Source organism: Poecilia reticulata, chromosome 12, assembly GCF_904066995.2.
Source record: "Poecilia reticulata chromosome 12, P_reticulata-male-v2, whole genome shotgun sequence".
NCBI classification, from domain to species: domain Eukaryota; kingdom Metazoa; phylum Chordata; class Actinopteri; order Cyprinodontiformes; family Poeciliidae; genus Poecilia; species Poecilia reticulata.
In genome coordinates this window covers 29584338-29603592 of record NC_088841.1, presented here as the reverse complement: position 1 = coordinate 29603592, position 19255 = coordinate 29584338, and the positions used below count along the sequence as shown (strand labels likewise).

The window sequence follows — 19255 nt, the reverse complement described above, 5'->3', positions numbered from 1 at the left end:
AAATTGAGTCAACGTGAAAAAAATAATTGATCAAAGATCAGCACTTTGTGCTGTACTTACCTTTTTTAAACCATATCTTTTATATAAAGGCAGTAAAACATTTTGAACCATTATTTATAAATGTTTTAAAACTCTATTCTTGAGCCCACAAAATTACTTCAAGGGCCACAAATGGCCCCCAGACCACATTTTGGCCACCATTGGATTTATGGAAACTTCATAATTGCTGCTTTGATCATCAGATTCTGTCCTGCTGGATTGTGAATCAGTTTCTTGTATGCCTTCCAGGTGTTTTTCTTTGGCTTGTTCTTAGAAACTTCATTCCACCCCACCCTCTCTTTTGGCTGACGCTTTCTGATTGGTCCACACCCCTTTGGATGGAGCAATCACCCATTTGGGTTGGTGGAGGTTAAGGTGTGGTTCATGTGGTTAGGTATGCAGTCTCTCTGTATACCTGCTAACTACATTAGTTTAACTTTCTATTTGAAACTATACATTTAAATCTGTTCTGAGTCATCTGCGGTTTATTAGAACAACATAATTTGCATATTGCCATCTTCTTAAATGATAGCCTCAGTCATATTTTGCCAAGTGTTTTTGTTTCATTTTAAATGTAAGTCAGCAAAGTCACTGACAAAAAACCCTAAAGAAACAAACAAACAAAAAAAAAAAAACAGGTGGTGCTTTTCTTTTTTTTTTTTCAAAATCACTTTAGGCCAAAAAGGACTAATTATTCCGATATTCTTCTTGTGCATGCATGAGCTTTCTCGGGATACTCCACTTTCCTCTCAGTTCAAAAACGTCCATGTTGGTCTTGGCTAAATGGTAAAAATGACACTTTGATCATTTTCTTGCACATTGACCTGTGGATGTTTGCATCACACGTCTGTTTGTTAACCTTGTAAGCTGAAGATTTCTCAAATTTCTGTTAATTAGACCATTAAGAACCAGTTGCTGTTGTCTGAACCACATTGATCTCCACAAATGAAATGCTCAGCGTTAGACCTTATCCTGTTCTGCAACCCTAATTCCACATTACCCACATTATGTTTTTTTCTTTTCTTGGCTTTACTATAAATGAACATGACACAGGAAAATAGATAAATTCAGATAAATTCCAGTTATCTGTTCCCAGATTTACACCTTTTTCCAATCGGATTCAGTATACGGGAGGTCACAGCTAAGCTTGACTCTGATTCGGTGTCTAGGAGACTGTTTCTAAAAATAGAGGAGCGGCGTGAGAATCAGACTGTGTTGAGATGCTTATCAAGGTCAAGTACAATCACATGCTTTCACATATTACATTCTTATATTTTCACACAAATACCTTTGTATTTGTAACAGATACAGAAACTGAACCATCTTCAGACTCCCGTCTCCAAGGAAATATAAACTTAGTTGATGTAAAACATTGGATGACCACTGGGCGTGTTCTTAGAGTATAAGCAACGAATCATCCCGTTTTTGATCAAATGCTGTATAGACTCGGTCATCTGTGAGAGTAAGTGTCTCCTTTTTTAGCGCTAAAAAAATTAAAAAGGTAAGTCTGATTGCTTTGTGTTTGATTTGTGGCTGATTTTCTGCTCCCTGTGTTGGCACATTTTTGGTCCATCAGTGTTGAAGTAGTCACTTTAAACAATGGTGTCTAGGAGACTGTTTCTAAAAATAGAGGAGCAGCGTGAGGACCAGACTGCTTCTGTTAATCAGAGGGGGAGGAAAAAAAAATCCCCAATTGATCCAATATTTTTTATGAGCCAATCATGTCAGACCCAACTTTCACCCACAGCGTTTATATCTTAAAGTTTGCAGTGCAGACTGGAGGACACATACTGTTTCGCTCAGTGGTGATATTATTATTATTATGAATAGATCAGTGGAGGGACATTTGGTGCCAAGACCAAAGCCCCTCTTGGCTGATGGATAAAGAATCTTTCTGGACAGAAGTTCATAAGGTCAACAAAATGTTAAAGAGAGACGGAAAATGGATATGGAGAGAATGGACCTTACCACAGGGTCTGCGTTTCATTGGCTAATGTCCATTTGACGTCACTGCGCAGCTATCACGTGCCTTACCGTCTCACAAACTCATGTTAATGTACAGTGTGGACTACCAGACCGACAAAGTTTTTGCGTCAGGACTCGAAAAAAAAAAATTGTTCCCTGTTTGTGGGGTATCTGCACAGGAGATGTCAGGTATCCTGATCGTGTTTGTGGAACTAAAATTCACAGATTTCCAAAATCTGAAACGGAAAACCTTGCTTGGATTAAAGTTTGTGCACGACCGCATTTGCAGTTCAATCGTTGTGGGATCAATAAGAACAAAGGAGTGTCTGCTGGCGTAAATATTATTGCTTTGCTTTCTTTGTGTTTAGTGAATGAAAAGAAGAGTCAATAATAAACACATCCATTATAAAAACTTTTTAGCCAAGTACAGCATAATGGCAGTACCAATACAACTTCTACATCCTGAAGCCTTTCTGTTACAGCCTTACGTTAGCTGAACAGATCAATATGCAATGTGTACCATATCTGACATACATTAAAGATTTTATTGGAGGCAAGCATATGTTTCTACTCTCCTTCATGGGGGGTGCCGATTTATGTTTTCGCACCTGAATAATGTGTAGTTGCGTATTCTTGCATTTTGTTCTTCATTTATTTCCATTTAGTTTTATTTGATTAGTATTATCCTCTCTTGATTTATTGCTATGTCCACTTTAGTTTCTTTCCTGTTGCTACATTTATTTTATAATTTATTGACCATCAGTAATTTTCACTCATCACCTGCTGCGACGCCTAATCGTCATGTGTTGATTTTTCACTGTTCAGTGTCGGATTCTCTGTTTTTATGCCATAATTTACATCTAGTTTGTCGCTCCGTTTTGCCCGCTTCTCCTGTTTCAGAATTTTGCGCAATGTGCGCGGAGTTTTTTTTTTTTTTAACTCCCTAAGGTGCAGAGCGGTCGGGAAGCGTATCGGTGGGGAAAAGGCAGACTGACATAAACCTTTTAAAACAGCGGAAACAATTTCTGCATTCTGATTATTGAAATTTAAAAGTGCTGTGTTGTTCTATCACCCCCGTTTCATACCGGACCACTTACAGCTCCGTGTTAACGCTATAAAATGAACACTCTCTATTGTGGTATCACCCATGGAGGGATTTCTTTATTTCTTTATTTAAATGGGTTCATTTTTCAGAGGGATAAACAGAGAGAGTATCGTAATTTTAGTAATTATATGTTTATAAGAGCGATTTTCTGTTGTCCTTCCATGGTAGCGGCTTTCAAACGGAAATAAAACAATTTTTAATATAAATTGCTGCTTTGACATGATCACAGAACTGCCAAAACATATGTAGCTACATAAATACCAGACAAAGTGAATCACAGCAGCGTCATCAGCAGGTGTAACGCTGAACTGATGCGGAGCGGAGCTGCGCCATGAAGCTACAAACACTGAACAGAAGAGTTGCCATCGATACAGTTGCAGTCAGGCATGATTTAATGTTACACAATACAATTTTACCAAGTTGCTCAAAGTCTAAACTGGTGTTGTTGTGCATTTAAGGTGTAAAGTTTACCTTCGACCAAACGCTCCCCAAAGGCATCCCAGCGCCCCCCTTTTGTAAAAATGTCCGCCAGCGCCCCCGGCCGCCCTCTGAACGCCCCCTGGGGAGCGGTACCGCCCACGTTGAGAACCGCTAGTCTAAACCATGAATGCCCGACTTACCTTACAAGAACAGTAGGCATCATTGATCTTGTCCACAGCTATATTTATGCTGAGGGTGTGAGAATCTGCTGTTTTTCTCATCGATCGGTAGCATTTAGCTGTGACGCGCACAATGTTGGAGGCATCCCGTGGCTCAAACACCTTGATGTCTCCAAACAAGATGATATGAACTTCTTTGTTCCCTTGTCCATTGTTGTGGCTGATATTTTTTGAAAATCCGGCAGAAATCCAACACTAATCGATTCAGAAATACTGTGTAAAGAGTCAGTTGAAAGGAAATATGCCATGTTTAGACATAGAAACTAAGTCCCGCCAGGCTTTGTTTGTGAGCAATGAAGTCACGTAGGACTGTCGAGGGGCGTTTCTGGGCGGAGCTTGGTAAGGTCCATTATGTGACCTGAGAACTTGGCAGGACATAAAAAGTTAAAACTCAACTGTTCAGAGTAGTTTGCAAAAGTTTTGTGTTTGTTTTACTAACTAAGCATTCTCTTGTTTGGTAAGAAAAGTGTGTTGTGATCATAACCAGCTTCTAATAGCTTCTGTCAATTTAAACACAAATTTGACACATGTACTCACTTAACAATTGTGTTCAAAGAAACTCTAGATTGAAAATGTTCTTAAACATATCAGCTAATGGAGGCACTCTGTCAGAAACGAAGAGGGTTACATACCTGGATAAAAGCTGCTGCCTTCAGAGTGAAGGTTGCTAAAAAACAGATTTTGAGTTACCTCTGTCATTGGCTCCGCCCCCCGCCCTCTCCAAACTCTACTCCACTTGTGGGAATACAAATTGAGGGCCAATCACAAGTTAAGACACACATATAAACCAATGAAGGCAGAGATCTCCTGTAAACAGACCCATGATTAACTTTGATGGATCTAATATCACTGTCTGGTTTGACCTTCACATTTACACATGATCTCTTCCTCTCTCCTTCAGTTGCCTCAAACTCTCCTGCAGCTTCGAAAATAAAAGACGACTTTCACACGAGCGGAACTCTGACACTGAAGGAGATTTGGTGCATTTTTCCAACAACTCAAAACACTTTAGTGTATGTAATCATTGTTTCCATGTTCTTTTTACCTCAAGATAACATTTGCTGATCTTCTGTGTACGGAAAGCCAACAGTGCAAATAGTAAGTATTGCCCTTTGATCATTTTTTTCTCATTTTGTCATATTGCAACCTCAACTTGTATTTAATGAAACTTTATGGTTAAGAAGTAGAAAATAAATGACGGATGCGCTATTTTCTTTAATTATCCATTACAAAAAAATTCAGGAAGTGTCAGACTTTAGACAGAGCTTCCAGGGACAAGTTAAAGATTTTAAAGATATAACATTAACAGGACTTATTTACAGTGATAACATCAGAGAAATATATGAACAGTGATGTTTTTCTTTAGGTGGTTTCTGGAGATAATTCTTAAATAATATTGATCAGAAAAAATGTGTACAAAATTCTTAGCAATTCTAAACTAAAAGAAGACATGTTGTTTGTTAAGTTGAATAAAAGAGCTACATTTGCTAAAAGCCACTTCAAAAAAAGAGGAACATGCAAAAAATAAATAAATAGAAGCTCCTAACCATTCAGTTTGATCAGATAGAGTAAATTTACAAAATTAAAAATTAAATTACAGCTGATGTTTCATGTGACCATGAACTCAGAGATCACAAGGTTCACTGTGTGACAAAATGTCATATTTAAAGTCCTAGACAGGATTAAGCTCATTCCACCTCACATTATTTTAAGGTTATTGAAACATTTGTTAAGGAAATTCATTATTTTTGGATGAGACCATCAAAATACTCTCCTAAAAAAATTCTAAGCTTTCCATCATGTTATTTCGTCATGAAAAACATACCTGGAATGTTGCCTTGATTCTCTCATGCATATTTGAGAAATCCTTTAATCTCCATGGCAACCATTCAGCTGTGACAAAACGCCTGGGTGGACCAAGCCCTGCCTTCGAGGATGAAGCTCCTCCTTTGTGCTGCAGTTTTCAATCTTCTAAGTTTCCCCCTCACAGAGCAGCCTCTTCCTCTCCCTCCACTCAGCTCCTTCAGACTAGCCAGCAGCAATTGGCAAGCACCTGAGCAAACATCGAGCTTATTGTAGGAGCTACTTCTCAGTCTAAAGTTGGTAAAAACATTGTTAGAAGCCATGTCATGATAATTTCCTGAAGGTGGAGTTTCAGAAAGAGCCATGGTTTTAAAGAGACAGAGACCCAGTTTAAAGCCTTTATATATCGAATTAAAATTTCTTTAAAGTCATAAATGCTATATACATCATTTTTACATGAACTGAAGGTAACGTAGTTACTTGATTGTGCTATAAAATGATTTGTGGTTAAAAATTACATAATACTGCTCCTTTAATTTCCTGAATATTCGAGTCACACAGAGAAACAATATTAAAATGTGATTAATTAATGCAAAAATGGTTGTTTGATATAATATGAAGAAATAGCTGAACTTTGTGTTAAAGACAACAAAGACAAATCACAGAGTTACAGCAGAAACATTCTGGTGCTGATGTGTTTCTACACTTATAAAGTTTTGAGAATATGGCAAGAAGTTGTTTCTGTGATACAGTACAATAACTAGATAAATACCTCAGATCTCCATAAAACAAGACGCATTGTCTACTGAGTTTCCCCTACTACACCTGCTGACTACCTGTGTGACATAAAAGCACCAGTTTTATTTAAAAGGTGGTGCTGTGAGCTGAGAGGTGTGAATCTGTGCAGTAGATGCAGGTTTCTGGTGTAAAATTAACCTGGAGGGACTCGAGGTTCGATCTTCAGAGAGAGCTCATACAGAGTATCTTCATCCATTACTACGGTCTTATCCAGCAGGAACTGAGTTACCTGGACATTAAGTAAAAACTGCTTGAAGAAATAATTGTATTTTTTTTAAATAAATAAATGATTATTAAAAAGGCAAACCTTGGATTGGTGCTCTATCCTGTAAGGAGCCTGCTGGAACTGACAAATTTCCCGGATGATATGAGAGATCTGTAGGAGCAGAGAGAGCAACAAAAAGAGCTTTTGAATACCAATAAATCTTGATTTATAAAAACAATGATACATTTAAAAAAAAATGCACAGAAAATAACATTTTCTTAAACAGAAAAGTATTAGGTGTAAAAATAGATTCCCATTTTTAAAAAAAAGTTTTTCCATTCATCTTAATTTTTCAATAACTAGAACCTCCAGAGCAAATCTTGTAGACACAAATAAGAAAACAATCGACTGGGCATGTCTTATGCAAAACCTTTTTTATGCTTTGTGTCCATAATCATTTACTGATCCATTTGTTTTTTGTTTATCAGTGAACAGATGAAATTAGAAAAAGGCACAAAAAGTTTGTTTTAAAAAGGCGTTACAATAAGAATATGTTTTTGTTGACTCTCGCTAAATCTAAGACATAATTTGTGTTGATTCGGCAATTTTCATTGTTCTACCATATCCCCAAAAAACATTCATAGACACCCTACTTTTAATTTTAGAGAGTATAAACCTCTCTAAAATTATGGTAGTAATTTTTTTATTTTCAGAAAATAAGCTGGCCCTTCATAAAATGTATTGACAATAAAAGCCAAACTAAGTTGTGTTTTGGGCTGTAAGACAGAAAGTCTCACCATTCTCATCTTGGAGAAGTTGACCAGCCCCTCCTCGGTGAAGTTGGGCATTCCCTCCTCGATGAAGGCCAGGTCAGTCAGGTACATGCCCAGGTACGGCACACATGGAGGGTTGCAGCTATGCACAAGGAGATAAAAATGATCTCATAGTGGTGTCAGCATCATGCTGTAGGGCAGAGTGTGAATGTCTGTGACTGTAGCTACTTTTTCAGCATCTCTCTGAGATTTTTGAACCTTCCCTCTGATGATATGATCTTCTGAAGCCGGTCCATCAGCGCCTTGGTCTGAAAACAAAAAAACCAAAAGATAAATCGTAACGTTGGAGGTTTTCTGTGTGTGTAAGGTAATGTTAGTACTGTGAGCTGATTCAGCTTAACCTGTTTGCAAACTTTAGCCCAGGTTTTCCTCAGCCTGTAGATGGCGCTGCGGTTGAGAGCAGAGGTGATCTCCAGCACGCCGTTGTAGTTGTTGAGGCAGCGACAGATGTTGGCCACAGCCAGCCACTTCTCTATGGATCCGGCCCGAGAGCCCACGTCGCTGTGGGCCATGATCTGAGACGCCACCAGGTTGCTCATCTGAGGAGATTTCACAGGAATCACAAGACAGAACAATCTGATCTGCTAAAACTGTTATCCACTAAAATTTGATACATTTTTACCATCATGTTGGTCTGATTCACAAAGCAAGAAGCAGTGATGAAGTGCACTGATTGTATAATATAAATCCCCCCAGTGTTAGTTGTTTAAAATAAATCAAAGCCACATGTGCCAAACTCCAGGCCCACGGCCCAAATTCTGAACGCTGCAGGTATTTCTTTGGTCCTCTAGATGGTTTTTTCCATGTCATGGTTCCCCCAAACAGCTTTAACCTTTGACCTGGAAACCCTTATCAAGCCTGCTGACAATGTGGCAAAATGTATAAAACTCTAACTTGAAGAATGTTTTTCTCACTTTTATTCACAATTCTATATATCACAATAAGAACTAAATCAAAAAATCGCGTGATAAATTTAAACAAGCTCAATAACCATTTGCATGATTAGTTGTTTTGTGTCTTTTCTCTTTCTACCAAAAACTGCATGACAAAAGTCTTCAGTTTGGTGTTTTGGTCTCAACCAGAACTTTTTTTGAAGGACAATTTTGTTTACAGATATTTCAGGATTCATTCTATTTGTTATTTATGGTGTTTTGTTTATTTGTTTTGGATATTAAAATGTCTTCCAGTTCCAGTGTTAAATGTTCATTATAGTTTAAAGTTTGAAACGGCAGCTTAAGGCGAGTTTTCTACGAGGGTTTCTTACATCATTAAAGTGTTGGCTGGTCTTCATGATGTATGGAGTCCTTTCAGTCTTGTCCACCTTCATCCAGCCCTGACCCAAAAACTCCCTGAGTGGACAAACAAAGTGAGATGGTCAGTCAATCTGAAAGGTGATCCTTTAATGTTTTCACATGATCCACTGAATGGTTTAATACATTTTTTGCAGAACTGCTTCTCATTATAATCACAGCTGCACATCTTACATGATTTGTCTGTAGCTGCTTTGAACACCAACAAACTGAAATGTTTACATATTTTTCTTTGAAAAGTGGCTTCAGCTTAGTCAGATTTTAAGGAGAACATCGGAATATTTTCCTTGCTGCAAAATATGTAAAGAAACAATAACTTTCCAAATGTTTCTCCTCACTTTGACTCACTGTTTGATAATTGTTTCATTTGGCTAGCATTTAGTGTTGCCTCGTATCTTCTGGATTTAGTTGTCCATAAGTTCTGTGGTAGAAGATTTTTGACTTTATTAATTTGATCTTTATGTCATATTACGTCAACATATTTGTTATGTGATAAAATAATGCTCCACCACAATCCCATATTCTGATTATGACAAAAATATGTAATAATTCATTCATCACACATCAAATTTTATTTATTCTCCACAGTTCCTTCAGTCTTTTCTTGACAGAAATTTCCCCACTTCACGTTTTGTAGCGATGACCAGCAGCCAATCACAAACATGAGCCTGGCAAATAACATTTCAATAAATTAGTTTTACTTATGCTTCATAATAACAATTTGAAAACAGATTACAAAACATTTAATTAGAAATGTATGGCTTTTTTGCTCTCTAGCTCCCCTTGCTGGCCTACAGGACAGTTCTAGAATACCGCCTCACAGCAGATTGATATAAACTGAAATTAAAGACAGTGAAACTAAACTAGTTGTTTAATATGAAAGAAAATGTTTAAATTATCACAATTATGATCTGTATTGTAGTGAACTGCCATGTAAAACCTCAATAAAATGGATTGCAGTCTGTTTAGTAATGTAACAAAATGTAAATAAAGGTGGTCTGCTGCTACTTTAAGGCAATCTCCTGTTAGATTATCATTACTTACTGTTTTATATGAGTTATTTTACCCATTCCAGCTGCTGTTATTTATATAATGCTTGGATAGAGTTGGACAGATTTCATCCAAACATAAACCTCCTGGGGCCGATTGATGGTACAGTAGTGGCCACAGTATGACTGTGTACTCATACTGTGTACAGTATGACTGTGTACAGTATGACAGTGAGTACACAGTATCACTGTAACAAACAAACTCACACTGACAGTATCACTGTGTACTCACTCATAGGGAATGCTCCTGAAAACGATGTGATCCAGCAGCGTGATCTGCTCTGCCATCTCCATAGCTGAGAGGGACTCAAAACACTCGGCTTTAGGACTCTCCACCTTGTTCACACACAGACACACATCAGCTTACTGTGTGGGAACCGCAGCATAAAGATTGCTAACAACTTTAAATTTACAGGAAGGATCACTTCCTGGTGGACGTTTAACAGGGAAAGAGAGAGAATTATACTTAACACAATAAAATGCAGAAGAGGGCAGCTTTTCTGTTTCATTATAACAAGAGAAGTCATTTCAAACTTTGTTTCATTGAACGCATTCAGTGAAGCGTTTCACATAAACTCACACTGACCATCTGCAGTAGGTCTTCTATCTTAAGCTGAGTGTCGTCTGGTTCATTCTGACAAATGGCACTGCAAAGCAAACCGCAGTGTCACTTTGAAGATACATCAAGGAAAATTATAAATATCTAACATGTGACAGCAAAATAATTACAACAAATGAGTAAAAGAAACCTCAGATATTATGAAGTTTGCCAGTAAATGGTCTGCACCTTAAAATGTTGGTCGCTGCTTTTCTCTCTTGGGGCAGAAGATTTGGGTCTCGCAGCACCTCCTCCAGCAGACTGATCACTCCTGTCTTCAGCTCACCGTTCACGTCAAAGTCCTGACAGAGACACGGCATACTGCATCGGAAAGCTTCAGCTGAGATGATGTGAAGCACACAGCAGTACAGCATCAGAGCAACTGGTGACATAATGGCAGCCAGTTTAAAATCCATCAAGAAAAAAGGAACATTGTGAGAAAATCTGGTAGAGAAACTAATGAAAAAGTAGGAAAAGAAATTCTGATATGTGCGTTGCTACAGAAGCATTAATAACTCACATACAAACCACTTATTGGAATTACAGTTTTACTTTAATCTTATTGCAATGACCTGATATTAATGTTACTCAGACTCATGCTGTGCTACACAGATGCTCTCTGCTCTCATTAAGTTTGACTCTCTCCTAAAATGACTTTTTAAAAATAAGTTCTGATGACAATTTCACCATTTGGGATCACTCAGGGATGGTGCATCAAACATTTAGTCAAGGACAGCAAGGATAAATTTAGCTAGATCATGGACAAACTTCCAAAAAACGGCAAAACAGCTGAAACACTGAATTCCTGTAAAGCCACCTGTTTAAAGATGCTTTTGAATCATCATAAATGGAGAATTTACCAATATATTTGATGAGTATTGATGACTTTAACAATCAAAATTGTTACATTTTATAAAATGTAATGTTTGTTATTGTTTTCCACAGCTGTTGTGTTTATGATTTTTTATTTTATTTTTAGGTTTTTACAATGTAAAGCACTTTGAACAACCTTGTTGCTGAAATGCGCTACATGATTGATTGATATCATGGCAATAGTTGCTTTGTCCTAATTCAGCTGCACTGAGAGTCTTACACCTTTCATCTCACTTACATCCTCAGTACTCACAATGGTGGACATCAAAAGTGACACTTCATAAATGTAACAAGACTCGATGTTAGTACAACTTTGTTAGTTGCAATTGACCAACTTGGACACCTCAACACTAGAAGAGCTTCACATTTTACTCATCAATATAGTGTTAGAAACCAAACCAAATTCATATATTTTTCCATTCACTTTAATAATTTGTGACTGGAAGGTCAAAAACACATCGTCCTCCTAAACCAAGAGCTGTTTTTCTCAGCCGACTCAAACAAGTTTATCTTTCCAGGTAGAATCCAGCTACAAAAATAGCTCCTTATAATATCTTAGACAAAAATGATAGTTCTCTGAAGCTCCCTGGGGATGAGGCTGACCTTTCTGCGTGCGTCTAAGGTGGGAAGGACATGCAGTGCAAAAAAGCACCTCTGTCACGGAGAGCAACAACGGAAGAGCGAAAGCAACCAGCAGCTTTTTTAGGCATGCTTCTCAAAGGGGGGCTGTCTCTTTCGGCTGTATGTGAAAAGCACTGAGGGGCGTGTGGCATAATTGCAGCCATGGTAACCTACAGGCCCTACCTTTGTTTTGCCACATTAGCAAACAAAGTAGAATAAGATGTTTGTAGTTTAATCAAAAGTTTTATGTAAAACTTTCGCATTCAGTCCATTTTGCCTTTTATATCTCTCCACAACATAATTTAATGTTTGAAAATGTGAATGAGATGGAAGTGCAAAGTTAATAGCATTTTATTATGGATGTGCCAGCTCTCCTTTAGCCGCTAGCCAAGTGGCTAACCGCCTTTTCCCCACAAACATGGCAAATACTCCTGTTTACCCATTCTCAGTTTTTTTCACTGAGGTTACACCACAGCTTTCCTTGTTCTGTGGAAACCTTCACAAGACAAAAGTAAGAGGTTGTGTCTGGCTGCTTAGGTAAAACAATTTCAATATTGTTTGATTGTCTGTTTCACTGTGCTAATCCTTCAAATTATTGCGGCACAAACCAGGCTGGTAGGCCTGTGGCATAAACAATGTTTTATAAGGTTATAAAGAGTCATTTTAATCTCACAAGATTTTACTGTGTTTTACTGGAATTTTCCTTTCCTCTCTTTTCATCAAGCTACACAGAATCATCCTTAAAAATATGCTCAGTATTCATATTCTCAAAAGCTATATGCTAGTTAAGCTAAAGGAAGCCATTATTGACTCACCTGTTTGTAAGTTAGCTTACAAAATCCCTTCTTATAATTTTAATGTTATTTATGGTGCTTAAGTTAAAGTACATAAAATAGGTTGATTTAAACAGCAATGCACCAGATTCTGTTGGTCTGTATAAGTCACCATCTTGGGAGGGTAAACACACTCAAAAGCCGCCTTCTTGGTTTCCCAAAATACTAATTTAGGTCAATCATTGTGATAGCTAATAAATAGATTAGGAATCAATTGTCCAAAGGTTATTATTTATGGAAGCATTACTTTATAAAAATAATGTTTTATCTTCACTTCTGCTCTGTGCTGTGAACTGGTTGTTCTCAAGTTAAGCTAATTCCAAGACTAAGAGGACCAAATTAGAGCTTATTTGGTGTCCTCTCCAAAACAAACCTTGGTGTTCAAGCACGGCCTACATATTCATACTGGAGTACAATATTACTTTAGCATTCTTTGAGTTATTTCATGTTTTATTACATATTTTGATGTTGCAATAATACAGTTCAAACTAATCTGAATGAGTCAAAGACTACCTCGACCAGTGTTTGGGCAGAAAAGACAGATTAATTTCATCCAACTAGGATAAAACTAAAATCATCCTAGTCTCCTAGTGCTAACTCAAACAAATGCAGGTTTGTTTGATACAAGGAAAATCCCCAAAAAACAAATCAGTTTATCTTGTTAAGTATGTTTTTGCTAGAATACATACATTACTAAAGTCTGACAGATTGAAACAGACTGTGGATATGGAAAGTGTTTCCTCTTTGACTCACCTGGGAGTGTTTAGAGACCCAGTGCCACAGCACATTGAGGACTCTGTTGGTAGCAGCTCTGCGGATGATTAATTCCTTATCACATGTTCTCTCCGAGTTACTAAAACCTAGAAAAGAAACCAAAAAGAAAAAAAAATATATATATATATAGGGTCCAGATTTAGTTAGCAAACACCTTCTGTGTAAATATTGTTCTTTAGTTCTGTGAAAATGACTTCAATCCAAATACATATATTGAAAAAACTAAAAACATATTACTACAGTTTTCTAAATGTGAGATTTTTAAAGTAATTACTATAATAAAGGAAGTAAATAATGCTCTATTTGTATTTCTTTTTTCATTGTAGCTTGCTTCAGGCTTCTAAGGGTGCGTTCACACTGCAGCCTGAAGTGACTCAATTCCGATTTTTTTGGCAATTCAGATTTTTTTTGCCGGAGCCGTTCACACTGCCAGTAAATGCGACCTGTATGTGTTCTGCAGTGTAAACAGGCAAACGACCTGAAAGTGTCCCGCATGCGCAGTAGAGGGCGCAATAGCATCAGCGTTCTCAGTGTTCTGCCAACCGCCATAAAAAGAAGAAGTGCTGCGTGTTTGCAGAAGTAAACATGGAGGCTAACGGTGGAGCTTAGCTTACACATTTGAAGTTGTTGTCTGGCCGGAGCAGCAAATTAACAACTTAATCCACATTAAAGTCCATCATGGTTGTTGTTTTTCTTTCCACTTGCGCGTATCAGGACGCAGAATAATGAGATTTGTTGAGAATCAGTGACGTTCAGTTCGGATGAATGCGACCTGAACGTTATGGTCGCATTTGAATTGGATCAGATTCAAAATAGAATCCGACCTGTGCTGTTCAGACTGCCATGGAAAGATCAGATACAGGTCGCACTATGTCAAAAAAATCGGAATTGAGTCACTTCAGGCTGCAGCATGAGCGCACCCTAAAACATCGATTTTTAAAAACAAATGTGCTTTTAAAACTATAAAAGCTTATTAGCTCATTAGAAATCTCCTTCACAGGCAGCCATTTCCTTCCTGTTATCTTTAAATCAGTGTTTTTCAACCTTTTTTGAGCCAAGGTACATTATTTTAATTGGAAAAATCTCAAGGCACACCATCAACCAAAAATGTAAACAAAGATACTCTGTAGCCACCTATATTACATATATAGTCATTCTTATCAAAGTGTCTTGAATATGAATCAAATAAACAGAAAAAAATATTTTTATCATATTTTACATTTCTTATTTCAAATTGCACCTAACATGTCCACTTCAAAAATACAGCTGAAAAGTATCACAAGACAGTGGTGTTAAGTTTAAGGAAGATGTAGAAAACTTAAAAGTGTTTTACAAACTAATCCAAAAGCATCTTATAGCCGGAATACAGAAAATAATTCTTATTCTAAAGAAGCAATAATATTTGAGAAACATTTCACTTCATATTCACTGTTACAATATGAAGAGTTGCATGTACAAAATGTCAATATCTGTATATTTTACCCACCTAGTGTGAAACCTGAGCATGTTTGGATGAAAACAGCTGATTTACTGGCAGAAACTGAAGAAAGACAAAGCTTTTCCTCAACATCTCATTCTCTCTGGTTTTAGTTTTTATAGTAGCCAGGCTGGAGAAGCTCATTTCACACAGATATGCTGTGGGAAATGGACTCATGTATTTTCCAACAACTGCTGAGCTTCACTGTCTTTTCCATCACTGTCATCACAGTCTTTCTAGATGTTTGACCTTTCCTCCCTCACAGCTGTTCTTGAGTCAGTATCCCTGGACAGGTTCATCCCTGAGTCGCCATCCAGCAGTGAGCCGGGGGACCTGTCCCCCTGCTACTCCCCATCCACACCCAGACACCTCCGCTACAGACAGTCTGGAGGTAATAAAACTACACGAGCACACCGCACTGCACTGTCGTATTACATTTACAGCTGTTAACAGATCTAGATCAGTGGTTCTTAACCTTTTCTGAGGTACCGAACCCACCAGATTCATATGCGTATTCACTGAACCCTTCTGTAATGATAAATAAAATATGATTTTTCTTTTTTCCAAATTCTAGTGGGGTGACCCAACTAGAGCCTAGTTGGGTCACCCCAAGACCATTAAGTCTTCTTAAAAGGTCTATGAGAACAGTTTTTGAAAATACAGTCAGTGTTTTCTGCAAACTTGAGCTGACTGTCACGGCTACCTGTAATATTCATGCATCACTAATTCTCTTGTTTTAATGTAAAATGTTCTGTACCTACTGCCATCTAGTGGTAAGAAAATTACATGATTACGCCGATAGTCACTGCTACAGCAGACACTCGAAGATGACATTATTTGCAGATAATTAATTCATTTTCAAAAAATCTTTTAAGACCAATAGCCATATTTTCCGAACTATATAGCGCCCCATACAATAAACGGCACCTTCATATTTTTTGGAAAACAAAAAACAAAAAACTGGAAACGTACATATACAAGCTGCACTGGGCTTATACACTGGTATCTCTGCTGCTCTCGGTTTTCCATAAGGACCTAGCAGAGGGCTGCACATCCATGGCGTCTGTGGTGTATTTACCCCCCACGGTTTACCTGAGTTGGTACAGTCCTGTATGGTGAGCTGTGCAAGCTCTCACTCTGTGGTTACTTCGGTTTAGCACTACAATAAAGAGATACGGAAAATGGTCCGTATTATGAAAGGTTAAAATTTGCCCAACGGACTGGACTGAAGAGAAATGATGAGCAATGTTTTATAGGTTGATGAAAGCAAAGATGAAAGCAACATCAATGTCTGCAATAAGTTTTGCATTTGAATCAATGGCAGGAAACAGATTTCATTGTGGTACTTTTATTTGAAGAACTTTTATTCCTTAGATAAATGTGCAGCTGAAGATTCTATATTGAAGGGTTCTATATTTAGAACCAAAAATGTTTTCACAAGCTTTTTTGTCATGACTTTATGGTGATTGTTATATTGTTTTTAAACGTTTTAGACTTTGTGTACTGTGAATTATGCTGAACAGGATATTATGACTTATGTCTTTGAAAATTGCTTTGTACGTCAAACTTAACAAGCGGTTTCTGACAACAGCTTCTTATTATTGCAAGGGATGACCAGCATATAAACAAGTCAAGTCACTAACAAGTGTACATTTTATCTTTAGGTTTTATGTCAGTGTGCGTGTGTGTTGTAGAGGGTGGGGGGGGGGGGGGACATGCAACCGAGGAGCCACGAAGCAGAGTTGTAGACAAGACCACGTCAAGACCAGCACCCATGCTACATGACACAGAAAATTAAGTTTTACCTATCAAAATTGCTTCTCAAATTGATCTGAAAGATCCACGTTTCCATAAACACCTAGATATTAAATACTTAGAGCTGAAATAAATTTAATCAATAAAGATCCATCCGGAAGAATCGGATCGTTCCTGAATGTCTTATTACTATATTGCACTTTGGTACCAATGTTGTCCCATATTTGCGACACCTCAGTCAAATCCTCCACACAATAATTCAGTGCATCAGTGACAACTTTTTTTTCATTGCAGATGCAACATGTGTCTCAGTACAGTTAGCTTTGCTAGCATCACTTCCACAGATCTTACCTTTCTTTAAGCTTTCCTTCCAAGTGACGCTAAAAGTTAGATGAAGTCACCGTCTGTGAAAGCGAAGCGCTGCTGATTTTACATGTCGCCATAACTTATGATTAATGCAGCGCTATTATATTACTGATGATCAGACAGACAGCTTCTCCCGCTCAGAGGAAACCACTGCGCATGTCTGGAGCTCCGCGTGCGAGTAAAGGGGGAGGCGATGGGTGACAACAGACACATAAGTCACGTTATTGCTTGGATTTTACGGCGCCACCTTAAATCTATTTACTACATGTCTTTACATGACATAGTTGTACTGTTCAAAACCTCTCGGTTTGCTTGAGTAGAAATGGAGTAATGTCTGTGTATGTTAAACATTTACCACCCAAAATTCTCACTACTTTCAAGTAGTTCACTTTTTATTTATTCTAGTTGTTGCAGACTCAGCTTAAATAGATTCACTTGTAAAGCATCTTTTTTCTTTTTAAATCCAAAAGTTCCTGCCGCTTGTTTAAGATGAGTACAAACAACAACAAGTTGTTGAGAATTAAGTGATGTTCACTTGAACTCTTTTATTAAGCAGAATGTTTATTTTACGGTGAGGAAGGCCGGAGTCTGGCTTTAGCAGACGGCAGGAGGCATCTGACTCAGTACCTGTTTGCTCTACGGCAAAATTTGGTAAGATTAAATTTAGTCGGCTAAAGAAAGTCAGACGGTTCATTGCGAGAGAAATCTCTTGAGGTAGTCATGTTTCTTGTTTGTTCAGATCTTGCTAGTCATTTCCAAAGTATGATTACTAATTAACAGTTGATTCTTTGTGTCTAATTGCAATCTAATTATTCAATTCACAACTGAAGTTTATTATCAGGATTCTGCAAATACAATATTTTCATAGTACATTTCAATCATTCCTTTCATACAGTCGAAGCTCCCTGAAAATATAATTTGTGAACTATAATTTTGATTCCTTTGAGTATCATATTTTACAAAATCTGATATGATCTTCTTGAACGCATACTGATGCTTTTATAAGCTTATCAATTATAAGAGGTGTACTGTGTTAGTGAACATTAATGAACAGGTAGCATCATTAGGACTAAGGAAAAAGTTGTAGATAATTTTAAAGGTAACAAAACGATTTACCATGTTGTGACCAACTCTTGGAGCCTGAAGAAAAAAATCTATGTACTTAAAAACATTGCAGTAAAACAGTTAAACTGTTGTTTTCATTCAGAAGTTTCTACCCGCTCTTATGCAGGGACACGCACACACACGCACGCACACACACACGCACCCACACCCCCACACACACGCTTTGGTGTGCAGGACAGAGATATCCCTCATACCTAACTATAAGTCTGTTGTCAAATACCATATAACGCACCGAAAGTTTTCAACACCCTCCAGAGGTATTGTTTGAAGGAATGTTTGACATATTCTATGGATTTCTCATGTTAGAAAACATCACAGGGTCAGAGGTCAGCCTTGTCTTTTCTCATGCCCTGTTAAAGAGTTTGATGCAGCACTCATTCTATTGTCCAACACCAAATAATGCACCATAAGCTTTCAACATCTTCCAGAGGTATTGTTTGGAGGAATGTTTGATGTATTCTGTGGGTTTCTCGTGCTTGAGGACACACACACACACACAGCAAGACTCTCCCCGGATCCCTCCTCCTTGAAGACAGACAGACACACAAGCACAAATGCCTTGGTGTGCAGGACCAGGGTCACTCCGCTTTGAATGTATTCATCATCTCCACCCAAAAAGAATCAAGCGCACTCATCCCTTTCACTTCTCAAGCTCAGCGGTCAGATATTGTTTGGAATATAAGTATTTATTTCTTCGCTTTGTTTGGAATATACTATATTTATTTATTCACTGCTAACTGATTAAAATTTGACAGTAGGGTGTCAGGGAAGTCACAAGGTCACAAAAATCCCATCATATTGCCGCAGATATTCTGTTGTCCAACACCCAATATTGCAGCGTAAGCTTTCGACATCCTCCAGAGATATTGTTTGATGTATTCTATGGATTTCTTATGCTTGAGGACATCAGAGGCTGCAGGGTAAGAGGTCAACTTCATCTGCCTGGTTGTAAGTTTTTCACATGCCATGTTAGTTTGATGCAGTAGTTATTCTATTGTCCAACACCAAATAATGCAGCGTAAGTTTTCAGCACTCTAATGAGGTATTGTCTTGAGGAATGTTCTATG

At 37.8% G+C, this 19255-nt stretch overlaps 1 protein-coding gene and 1 long non-coding RNA gene across 2 annotated transcripts; both read right to left on the bottom strand.

The window, feature by feature from the left end:
- Positions 1-4740: 4740 nt before the first annotated feature.
- LOC145554006 (ras-specific guanine nucleotide-releasing factor 2-like) lies at positions 4741-10229 on the bottom strand. Its single transcript, XM_081613225.1, has 8 exons — positions 9999-10229; positions 8672-8756; positions 7749-7946; positions 7576-7655; positions 7372-7489; positions 6677-6745; positions 6508-6598; positions 4741-5821 (listed from the first exon to the last, which is right to left on the bottom strand). Exons 1-8 carry the CDS (start codon positions 10058-10060, stop codon positions 5658-5660), a joined length of 867 nt encoding a protein of 288 aa, XP_081469351.1. The 5' UTR covers positions 10061-10229; the 3' UTR covers positions 4741-5657.
- Positions 10230-10270: 41 nt separating this feature from the next.
- Positions 10271-13578, bottom strand: LOC145554021 (uncharacterized). The gene is made up of 3 exons (XR_014090058.1): positions 13445-13578; positions 10554-10666; positions 10271-10413 (listed from the first exon to the last, which is right to left on the bottom strand). It is a non-coding gene; the product is annotated as an uncharacterized LOC145554021 (long non-coding RNA).
- Positions 13579-19255: the final 5677 nt, after the last annotated feature.

Bases quoted from the DNA above. Each gene is read 5' to 3' on its own strand.
- LOC145554006 (XM_081613225.1), bottom strand. From the start codon at position 10,060: ATGGAGATGGCAGAGCAGATCACGCTGCTGGATCACATCGTTTTCAGG. The intron at 8,757-9,998 runs GTGAGTACACAG...TTGTCCACTCAG, and splicing joins TTCAGGAGCATTCCCTATGA to GGAGTTTTTGGGTCAGGGCT. The intron at 6,599-6,676 runs GTTTGCCTTTTT...CTTAATGTCCAG, and splicing joins GGATAGAGCACCAATCCAAG to GTAACTCAGTTCCTGCTGGA.